General features: G+C 39.3%; 1 protein-coding gene across 1 annotated transcript in view; it reads right to left on the bottom strand.

Moving 5' to 3' along the window:
• The window catches only part of LOC107702308 (rho GTPase-activating protein 6-like), a gene marked incomplete at its 3' end in the record, with an annotated part of 39,834 nt that extends 29,388 nt beyond the window's left edge, over positions 1-10,446 (bottom strand). Inside the window, exon 1 of the mRNA XM_016504574.1 lies at positions 9,955-10,446. Coding sequence (XP_016360060.1) covers positions 9,955-10,047 — 93 coding nt within the window. The remainder of the gene's footprint in view (positions 1-9,954) is intronic.
• Positions 10,447-12,414: the final 1,968 nt, after the last annotated feature.

Genomic DNA, 12,414 nt, shown 5'->3' with positions numbered 1-12,414 from the left:
TACGCATCCCCTGTGGTGGTTGTGACCAAGAAGGATGGGTCACTCCGATTGTGTATCGACTACAGGAAGCTCAACTCCTGCGGCACCCGAGATGCATTCCCTCTGCCAAGGATAGAGGAGGCTCTAGAGGCTTTAGGACAGGCAAAGTACTTCTCCACTCTTGACCTTACATCTGGATACTGGCAGGTAGAGGTTGTGGAACAAGACAAGCACAAGACAGCATTCAGCACTCCCATGGGGCTGTTTGAGGCCAGTAGAATGCCTTTTGGGCTGCAAAACGCACCCTCCATCTTTCAAAGGCTGATGACCTCCTGTTTCAGGGACTTCAATTTCACCCATCTCCTTATTTACCTTGACGATATTATTATTTGCTCTAAGTCCTTTAATGAACATTTAGAGAGGCTTCAGCTGGCTTTCGATAGGCTTCTGGGGAGCATGGCTTAAAACTGAAACCATCCAAGTGCCAGCTTGTGAGGAAAGAAGTGCAGTACTTGGGTCACTTGGTGTCTGCGCATCCAAGGCTCCCAGTGGACCTCATTTTCGGGTCCCCCACAATGAAACAGCCGTGTGAATACAGCGAGTATGTCCAGACCCTGTATGACTCCCTGACGCAGGCCTATGCCCTGGCTAATCAGACATCTCAGCTGGCGAAAGGACAACAGAAAAAGTATTATGACAAAAAAGCTAAGAGTGAAGACTTCAGTCCAGGTGATAGAGTCTTAGTCAAGGTCTGTCATGTGGAGGGGAAGCAGAAGTTGGGAGATCGATGGGAGGCACGGCCACATGTTGTGGTCAGGAAGCAACCAAGTTTGCCTGTTTACGTGGTGCGGCCAGAGGATGGAGGAGCAGAGAGAGTGGTTCATAGAAACCTTTTGACGCTGTGTATGTTTCTTCCAGTGGAGCGAGACGAAGGAGTGATAGTAGAAGGGGGAGAGTCAGATGGTGAGATAAGCGGGGCAGTTTACCTTGACGATATTATTATTTTCTCTAAGTCCTTTAATGACCATTTAGAGAGGCTCCAGCTGGGTTTCGATAGGCTTCGGGAGCATGGCTTAAAACTGAAACCATCCAAGTGCCAGCTTGTGAGGAAGGAAGTGCAGTACTTGGGTCACTTGGTGTCTGCGGAGGGCATCAGGACAGACCCAGAGAAGATCAACAAGGTCAAGGATTGGGAGAGGCCTACTAATCGTATGGAAGTGCTACTGTTTTTAGGCTTCGCGGGTTACTATAGGAGGTATGTTACTCTAACTTGGCTGCTCCGTTATACCGCCTTACCTATGACAAAAAAGCTAAGAGTGAAGACTTCAGTCCAGGTGATAGAGTCTTAGTCAAGGTCTGTCATGTGGAGGGGAAGCAGAAGTTGGGAGATCGATGGGAGGCACGGCCATATGTTGTGGTCAGGAAGCAACCAAGTTTGCCTGTTTACGTGGTGCGGCCAGAGGATGGAGGAGCAGAGAGAGTGGTTCATAGAAACCTTTTGACGCTGTGTATGTTTCTTCCAGTGGAGCGAGACGAAGGAGTGATAGTAGAAGGGGGAGAGTCAGATGGTGAGATAAGCGGGGCAGGCATTGAACTGGAGGGCGAAGAGGGAACAGGTGGTTCGGAGGGAACAAATGATGGTTCGAAGGAGACTCTGGACAGAGCCTTGATTGGATCAGCCGATGAAGAGGGGGAGCAAATGAGCACAGAGGAGGCTGACATGTGGACAGAGGAAACAAGTGACAGAGAGGGAGTGTTTGTGACTGGTAGTGGTGCCACCTCCACTCAAGGGCCCAACCCTCCAAGGAGAAACCCAAGAAGAAACCAGCATCCCCCGATTAAACTCTCACTCGAATCCCAAGTTGTGAAACTGGAGTGACCTCCAAAAGATAGAAAGAGGGAGAAAGTTGTGGATAAAGGCTAAAAATAAGAGGAGCAGCAGGGCACCCGCAGAGCCATACTGCATGCACCCTGATAACAGTTAGCTACCCTGCACACACTATCTACACACATTGTGTGCTATACATTCACTCAAAACACATTTATTGTTTTGATTGTCATAGATCAGACCACAGAGTTTTGGTTAATCAGATGGCTGGGACGCCATCAATTAAAGAAGGGGTGGATGTAGGGCAGTGTATTTTGTTGTCCACAAGATCTCACTATGACACTGTTGTGTTAGGGCAGATTCAAGTATTTTTAGCACTGTTTGAGCCTTTTGATGTACCGTAGTGTTGATAGGCGTGTAGTGTGCCATCTTTTCTTCAGTTCATGTTATCAACACTATAGGTAAGTCACGTTAACAGTAGTGGAAATTTCAATTTAAAATATCTTTGTTGTTATCGCTCTAAAGTTCTGTCTATTGAGATATTTTGTGTTCTAAACTGCTAAAGACCTAAATGCAGAGTAATATGGAGAGTTAAAATGTTTTTTGTTCTTTCTTTGGAGCGTGATTAATACGGGGTGGCTGATGCAAAGCTATATATGATAATATAAGCAGCGAGAGATTGTTATTGAATTGAATGTGCATTGAAATGTACTTTACTAGTTTAAAACTTAAGTGAGTTCATGTTATCAACACTATAGATGCTGTGCTGTGGAATAAATGGTCAAGCCACGATCCCGAACCCCTCTGTGTCCGTGTCTCCTCTCTACCACCACCCACGAAAACACAACACAGTGCAGAGTAGTAGCGGCGGTGCTAGAGGCCAGTTAGCACGCAGAGAGAGAGAGGGCTACATATATAATTTAAAAAAAATACACCTTTACATCTTGAGCACAATAAAACCTGAATATTTTCTTAATCATGAATCACTTATGAATCATGATATTCACCTGTTCTACTTGCTACCCTCATTCATTTCTCAGTATGGATCATGTCCTCTGCAGAGTCAAAGCTCTGTCTAGACATGCTGAGGTGGAAAAGGTAACGATGACTAGCGTTCACGTTGCAGTACAGTCACAGACAGGGGAATGATCCATGTTTAAGCACTCTGATTGCTGCTGGTACGGTGTTTATTTTCCCTTGCAATGAGAAGCTGTGTATCAGCAGATAGTGGAGATGGAAAGAGAGAAAACAGAGAGAACCGTGAATATCTGGAGTAATGCTCAGGTTCCACATAACAGTATTATAGGTTATATGGTAGTGCCTGATTCAACCTGACTATAACCAGCAGTGATGCTACTGTACATATATAAATATAGAACAGCTGAACAATCAAATCACACACACTACCAGGGCAGGACTTAGGGGGGCGGGGGCCCCTCGGCTTGAGGTTATGTTTGGGCCCTATACCTAGGCCTGTCGCAATAATCAATATATCGACTTATCTCGCAATATATGTACATGACCTCAATAATTTTTGGTGACGCAATATATCGCCCATTATATTTACTTAAAAATTAATGTCACCATGTTTTTTGCATTCCACTTGCGCCTGTGTCTTTTGCAGCTTCTCGTACCTAATGTAGTCGGTGCTATTTCAAATAAAAAAAATGCTTCTACAAACAAAGTTTCATCTGCAGGTATGGCCTTGTTTAGGGATCTGTGCGCATACGGACATCTGACTGCTAAGTAGTGATTGTGTTTTTCAGCAATAGTGTGCACCCTTAATTTACAGAGAAAAGAAGATCGGGGAAAATCTGTAGATGGAAAAATCTCCATACATTCTTTGTGCATTTGTGCACTTAATTTCCTTAATTCTTAAAAATTTAAAGTTTGTTGTCATTTGGAAGTATGTAGGCCTTCTTGCATTATTATGCTGTTACATTATGATTATATATTCAGTGGCATAAAATGGTCTTTAAAATGACAATAATATCGCTTATCACTTTGGGCCCTATACCTACACTACAAATGCCCTCAAATAAAACATCATGGAGTAACACAAAATACACAAACATATGCTTTGAGGTTCATAAATTGTACAATTATTATGCAACATGTCTAGGCTATAGTCAAAGTTTAAATGTAATATTAATTATTCATTATAATATAATAAACAGGATGTGTTCTCTCAGTTTAGGGATCAAAACCCTGAAATAACTTTGAGCAAAAAAAAAAAAAAAGCCAGAGATTTTGGCTTATATTATTAGTATTATAAAAGTTATTGTCATATCTGTGTCCTCTTATGTCAGATTCTTATTTAATCAATAAATTCAATCGAATAAAAGACTACTAAAATATGAAACTATAACCGCCAGTAGGTGGCAGCAAGTGACTGTCTTGAGTGAGTTGAATCAGCCGATTCATTTAAAAAGCTGATTCATTTAACTTTGCAAACGACTACTATAGCCTGATTGAATCATTTGCTGGTCCGTGTAATGCTGAGGAACAAAACACTGTTGATCGGAGACGCAGCGGTTCTGCTGTTTGTTCCATTTTCTTTCTGACGGAGCAAAACTGAATTTTGTGTCTGAAAGTTACTCTGTAAGTTGTTGTTTATTGTACATTTGCGATCGTGCAGATATTCAAAAAAGGGACTCTTGTTTGTGTGATAGGCTAAGTCCTATATCATAGGCATAAATAGGCCTATGTTATAAAAACAGAAACTCATTAAATTGCTATTTTTTTTATTTAAAATCATTTTGATGACATTTCTTCCCCACTATGTGTAATGGTAGTAAGACGAGAGAGATCAGATGATCGCATAATTTAGTGGAACATTAATATAGTAATATAGAATCATCCTCTGTAAAGAAATGAGGTGTGAACATTTGAGAATTTATCATTATCTTTCTATGCGCGCTCTTTGGGGCTAATTGCTTAATGGAGCTGTTTAAAGTAGCATGTGATAACAAACCAATCGGTGCAGATGCGATTCAATACGTGCATCCTTCTTCTATGTGAAATAATCATAAATACCAGTTTATGCTGCTTGACTGTGGCCTCGAAGGTCGTAGTTGTAAGCTGTAGCCCCGGCTGGCCCGTTTAGATCTTGCGTGCGCAGTGGAAATGCGGCTAATCATTTCTGAATTCTGACTGTCATATAACGAACAAATCAAACAAAGTAAACGGGCAAAGGCGGGCCCCCCAACAAGGCGATGCCCATGGGCTGCAGCCCACTCTAGCCCAATGGTAAGTCCGGCCATGCACACTACACATCCATAATAAATACATCCACACTAACATCTAACTGAGCTCTGTTATGTCAAGTCTTACTTCACATCACAGTCAGTCAAAAACAATGTAGCAGAATGTTGCATTTAATTTGCATTAAAATTAAAGAATTTTTAGTAGCATGCATGTGCTATATTTTAAGGCTCGGATGCACTAAATGATAATGCCTTTCCTAAGATAACTTTGATTCATAGTTTATAACACAAAGTGACACATATCCAAATTTGAAGAGAGCATCAGTGCAAAATAAAGTATTTGCTTGGCTTCTATTAGTCAGGTCACAGTAAATCAGAAATTCAAGGTGTGTGTGTGGGCCAGTGTGGTCTCATTTCACCATTACAGGAGGACAGATTGCGTAACATGAGTCATAACTTTTCTTATTTCACTTTTCTTTTATCCTTTCAATCCTCTTATCTTTTCTGTGCTTTATTATAACATCAAGCTGTTCTTCAAAAGATCCCTAGAGGCCATGGAGAGGAAATGCCATTTACAAAAACATTCAGCAAAGATGCCATGCTTCTCTAAACAGGACATTCTCCACCCATCGGCACAGCTCTCTACTGTTCTGCTCCATTATGCTGAAGAAACCACCACTGACTGATATCCACAATAAATAATAGCCTACCCCTGAGTATGGTGGTGCTAGTGTTTTCTCCCCAACAAACAGTAAATACCAGAAAGTAGCACAACATTTTCCTAAACACCTGTTTGTCACTATGAACTGTGGAATTTTACCTCGAGGTCATCACATGCAACAACAAAAATTAAATTTGAGGTAATTTGATCTAACATTTAGCCCAATTTTACCTTACTCAGTTTACCTAAAAAGCATCTACTAAACAACAAGAAAATGGAACCAAATATATCTCTTCATCATGTAACAGATTTATTTATGTCATGTGGATGGATGACCAGCCCTTCCAAACAAGAAGAAATAGCAATCAATCTCACCATATAAGCATCGCATTTGGGACAGACGTCATAACAATATTGCTAAAGGCTGCAATCACTATATAGTCTGGATAAGCACTCTCTGCTTGTTATTGATCAGTCACTCGATCAGCTATAGCAATTTACACATGCCTAGTTTTCTCTATCAGCTTCCAGTGATGTAATACTGATTGTTAGATGTCTGTTGGTTGACTGCACTCCATTTATGCATGAGTTTACCTCTTGACCCCTGGCCCCACACATTCTAGTTTCATTTGACTTTCATTATTGCTTATCTCTGCTGGTCAAGTAAATTCAATCCTAGCTATCTAATTTACTCCCATCGAGTTTTTTCAATAAAACACATAAAAAGATTCCCTTTTAGCTTGCAGAGTCTTGTGACATGAGACGGTGACACATTGTCTGAAGATGCTGTTCCTGAACTTTAAAAAAGATGATTGAATTTTCTTTGAGGTTTAATATTATGCGCATAACAGTCTATAAAAACACTTGTAAAAAGAAAACCCTCTTTGTATTTTAGGTCAGAAACTTAAAATACATGCAAGTATGGTCCAAATAGCTGTAAACTCTCAAAAGGATACAAGGTTTAAAGTCTTTCTGGCAACTTTTGACTTGTGTGTGACATCTTAGACCACGCTCTTCAAATTCCAAATCACAGAGAATATTTAAGCTCTAATTCTCTAATGAAGGCAAGACTTTTGAACACTCACATTCCACAGAATGGCCGTTCCACAAATCCCCCAGATAATACAATAGTATTATTTCCAATTAAAATCATTGTTAAGGCTATTGGTGTCCTTCAGGAGACCTCACATCACTTAGTGGGAATACCTTTCAATGGGCTTGACCATTAAATGTACCAGGAAGAGGGGAGGAAAAGGAAGTTCTCAGAATGTCAAACCTCCTTTGTTCTTTCATGTTCATCAATCATATGATAAAAACCTTTCATCTTGAAATGTTTTGAGTCATGTGACTGCTCACTGAGGAAACTGGTGACAAGCTTTGAAGTATAGTTAAGATGTAACGGAAATAGTGACAGGTCTTCGGTATTGTGATTTACATCCGAGTTTCGAGTAAAAATTATTATCCAAAAAAACAACAACAACAACAACTTCTTACCCATTAGTTGTTTACTGGATTCAGACAGATCTGAATGCGAGTTTGCAGTCAGTTGTACTAAATTACTCGAAACCTGGCATACATCACCAAAGAGCAGTTGAGAATGAGTTAAAATAACTGAAATAAAAATTACAAGGTCAAAATAAATAAAAACATGAAACGTATGCAATAGGATCAATAACAAGCATTTAGAAAAAAAAAATAAGGTGAATTTTGATTCCATGTTGACTTCCAACCGCAGTTTTCAAGCTGTGGGTTACTAAGAGAGGAAAAATTAGTCTTGCAAAGTATGAGAGTGCTGGTGAGTTCATGCAAAGTCAAGCCATGATGCAGCTCACTGCAGTGTTACGTGGCTACGATATAAAACAAACTACTGTATAGTTCGATTAAAAAATGCAAAATACATAACAAAAAAATATTCCACCCACATTTATACATGAGCTTGAACTCTCCAGCCAGCATTAGCATTAAAATGAAACATGACCTGCCACTCTGAATTTTCATGATCATAAATGTTAAAATTAATTCCTTGAAGTGACCGTCGCATAGACCTTTTGTGAAGGGGTTGACTGTTGCTTAGAACTTTGTGGCGTCCCCTTCTTGCAGTACACTTCAAGTGTGCAAAATTGCCATTAGACATTTGGCCACCATCTCAGTTATCAGTCTGATGAATATTTCACTGAACAAAATCACTGAATCCATCAGAGCAGCTGCTGAATCAACATATACTGAACTGCAAGTTCTGTTTCAGTGCATCATTACATTACACTGCAAAGCTGTGACACCAGGAAATAAAAGATAAGGCTTATTCTCTCTCTCTGTATAACTCACACTCGTGTATTTAATATTTATCCTCTTTTTTTGTTGGCTTACCATAAGCCTTATGATAATGAAATGAAATCGATTAGCAAGTATACCCAATCTAATAAAATGATAAGGAAAACAAAAAATAAGAGAACAAACTGGATTTTCCCCCTCATATTTCATTAAAACATTCTAAAGTTTGTGTAAATGTAATAGATAAATTACACCTGCCAAATGGATCCTAAAAAGGTTTGTGGAACCCTTGCTTTAAGACATATAGCACATCATCTTTCATCAATGGACCAGTGAGACTAAATCTCCTAACGTAACCCAGGTAGAGTTCGGCTGTTTAATGCAAGAAGCTGTGAGCTTGTGTGGTGTTGTGTTTTCGTGCTTCTTTTATTGGTCCAAACTATAAATCAGGACACATGGAGACAATCTAATCCTCATCTGCCTGTCTCCAATCCTTCCAACACCCCAATGCAGAGTTTTCCAATTTTCCAGCACATATTTTGCGTTCTTTTCCCACACAGCCTGTTGGCAAAAAGAGTTTTCCAGCATTACCATACCATGGTTTTAAGTATGTTTGACCATATGCATTAATTAAGTATGACACATCTATAAAACATTATTTGGAGATGAGAAGCCCCTCATTGATCAAGTACTGACATTAGAGATAGATCCGTTTACCTTGACTAACACTGCAGGAATGTGCAGCACCAGAGAATGACTTTTTGGAATGTTTTACCTTTGCTAATGATGCTAAAAGCTCTTTACAATGCAATGCCACAATGTGAATTTAAAAAGTACATCATCAGAAATGCTGTGGGACACGGTGCATAAATTAGCGCAGATGTCTACAGAAACGCTGGTTTTGCACCTGTCCTATTTCTACTAACAAACACTGATGGCTATCTGCAAACAGCTGACAGCAGGATGAAATAGAACGGGGACCCCTTCCCCCACACTCACAGCATATGGTCTTCATTATATTGCACACTGTCCAAGATGTTGGCCAATCCATCAAATCTTTGTAATTTTCCACTGCACGCTGTTTTGAAGCATGAAAGCAACTTCCTAATCTATTTCTACTGAGGCTTTTACAACCAAGAGCAACAAAATGATTGGATCAGCTGACGTGAATCCTGAGATTTCAGTACGTGTGTACTCTATATTGGCTCATTAGCTCATGTGACGTCCAATGAGTTTAATTAAATTTACGCTGTTCGGATTGGCTTGACGCAACAGATGAAGAACCTATTAAATCAACCTTTAGAAACAAAGCCTTCATTCTGAATTGATCGTCCTTCTGAAACTTCATTACATGTCATTTAGCAGAAACAGTTCGTGTGAATTGCAGGGACAGATCTTGTGGAGCAATTTGGGGTCAAATGTCCACGGGGCATCCACATCCAGAGCTGAACCTGCGATCTCTGCAACGCCAACCACGATTATCATTAGCAGCCAAACTGGAGTGCACACGGGCTACTTTGTTACAAACATTTATATACATACTGAAACTTTTTTGTAAGATTTTAAGATCCTTTAGTTGTTGTAAGTACAACAAACAGTAGATATTAGTTTTATAGCAGTTTTCAAAAATTGTTCCTGGATCATGGATCAAAGTGCAGAAGTATACAGCCTACTTTATAGCATGTTACCAATGCTGCTGACCCCAAAACGGGTGATATTAATGCTTTCAATGATTAATATTTACCACCATATCTTTAGAAAAATTAAGAGAGAGAAATAAATATTTCAGTGGTGCAATGCTTATGTAGGTTGCTTACAATAGGGCACATGGTTGAGAACATGTGTTACTGAATATGAGTCTTAGCAGGAAAATATAAGACAGCATCAGAGTAACTTTAGTTTACAATACTTTTTAAATGTAAAAATTACATGTAGGGAATCATACAGTTTGAGTCAGCGTTAAAACCTGTACACATTTGCATACGACTATAGGAAATTCCCCTACTCACCACATAGTAGAACTGCATGTCCTGGCGAACAGGGTCCTCAGGCTGCATGACTGTAGATGAGGTTTTATCCGATCCCACGTAGAACAAAACCATAACACTTCCCAGGTAGACACTCAGATCAGGTGAAAACAACAAAGCAGATCCCACTTGTTTTCATCAGTCAAACTCTGGATGGAAGGAGTCAGTCCATCTGTGGAGCAGCTCCTGTTTCTGGGCCGTTGGTAAGAGGTTCAGTGTCAGTGCTTCCTCTGCGTCTGTGTATCTGAGAAGTGATAGCAGCTCTTCCTGTGAAAGGGTGCTCTCTGCGTGTGTCTGTGTGCACTCCAGCTGATAAAATGCGAGTCCCTACACGCAGCTCAGTGCAGCCTCTGCTATGCTCCTCGCCTGTCAACAACAGGAAATGTGCCACTGGCAGCTTAGAGTTTGACGAGCTCACAGCCTTCACTCTGATGCAAGCACTGGAAGCACTGGGAATGCATTAGTATGGGCTGTGCCGGTGGCTGGGATCAGGTCTCACTTATCCTCCCATTCCCACCTCCTTAACTGCGCATGCCATAAAACAAAGGTCTGAAGGTTCAAGTCGGTGCAAGTATGACTAGCTTTTATCTTGGTAGTAATTGAAGTATGATAACTGAACTTTGCTCCATGACGTTTTTGATCTGACTAAAATACTAGAACAAGCACTATGCTGACATTTTTGAATTGTTGATGGGGAGTGTTATCATCTGTGTATAATTCAAAAATTCATATTTTCGTCAACAAATAGGCTTTTTTCCCCAAATATAATCCTTTATCTTATTCAGTCATTACAACTTTGTTTTAATAATCTCGAACACATCTGAAAATCCCATAGGATATAATTTCAGAGATTCTGGTTAATGCTAGTGTTCAAAAGTTTGGGGTCAGTCATTTTTTTTTTTTATGTGGATTTTGAAAGGATGCATTAAATTGTCAAATGTGACATTAAGGACTTTTACATTAATTTATGAGATTTCTAATTCAAAGAATCTAGGAATCATGAAAAATGTATCTGTTTCCACAAAAATATTAAGTAGCACTTTCAACCATTTTCAACATTGATAATAATAACAAGAAATATGTCTTGAGCACCAAATAAGCATATTAGAATGATTTCTGGAGGATCATGTGACACTGAAGACTGGAGTAACATCAGCAGATCAAAGAATCAGCTTTGATCACAGGAATAAAGTATATTTCAAAATATATTAAAATACAGTTAATTTCGTTATTTTATATTTTACAAATCTTTCACAACATTAGCCTACTGCTTTTATTTTTCATCAAAAAAATGCTGCCTTGGTGAGCTTCTTTCAAAAACCTTAGATCACATCTTAGTAAACCCCAACTTTTGAACGGTAGTATTAGACTACTCAACATTAAAAATAAATAAATAAATAAATAGTTCAAAGTACCTCAGTGACCTTTTGTTATTGCACACGATGGCCTTGTGGGTCAGAAACATGTTCCAGTACGCAATGAAAAACAGGTGTTTATGAAAGTGTTGCGGTGGTTGTGGTTGCTATTTAGGTGAACGCTGCACACGTTTGATAAACAGCAGAAATTAAGGGTAAAAATAAACCCACAAGGGGGCAATATTGTTTAAGATTCTCATAATGGAACGATTACGTAAATTTGTTGTGGAATTACTAATGTTTTGTGTGGTCTCAGTTTGGTAAGTGAATCTGATCTAAAATCTCAATCCTGCCGAGAAGTCCTCGTAAACAAAAAGTTCTCTATAAATTATCAAATTTGTATTTTGAATATGCAAAAAAGGAAATGTGTATTGTGTAAGCTAAAGTAGAAAAAAGAACACCACCACAACTGCAAAGGACTGTTATGCAAGAAAAATAATTTATTTTAATGATATACCTTTTACCACACAGGCAAGACATACTTCCGCTGATTAGAGATCTCACAGCCGTAATTTCTGCTGGAGGGTGAGGTCTATAATATGCAAATTTTAAAATATGTCTTTCCAAGGAAAAAATAACAAAAATATAATTCTCATTATTATCTTGCCTTCCCACCCTGTCTTTCTTTTATTCCCAATGAACAAGGGCAATCTGAACATTTTAAAGCTTTTTCCATTCTGGCAATCTGTAAAAGGACCTTTGTGCCGGACTACTAAACTCAGTCTTATCATGCATGTAAAATGCGACAAAAACTGTAGTCTTGTGTGTAATGCAGGGAGTTGTCAGCTTGTGATGTCAAGAATTGATTAAAAGTCGTTGGTTATGCTCGATAGCAACCAGATGGTTGTTAACAAACTTGTTCTGGACTCCCTTTTTTCTCCCTTAGCTGGCACATTTGACTCTCTTCTGTGTGCTGAAATGGGATTCAGAATAAATCCCTATCGGCTATGTGAGGAAAGAAAAAACGGCTTAGTGAAGTCAGTGAAACTAGAGAGGAACTGGTTTTTCGGGTCAGTTTGTCAAACAC

Source organism: Sinocyclocheilus anshuiensis, unplaced genomic scaffold (assembly GCF_001515605.1).
Source record: "Sinocyclocheilus anshuiensis isolate Anshui unplaced genomic scaffold, SAMN03320099.WGS_v1.1 scaffold1941, whole genome shotgun sequence".
NCBI lineage: Eukaryota > Metazoa > Chordata > Actinopteri > Cypriniformes > Cyprinidae > Sinocyclocheilus > Sinocyclocheilus anshuiensis.
Note: the sequence above shows the minus strand (reverse complement) of the source record. Positions and strands in the feature narration are given on the sequence as shown.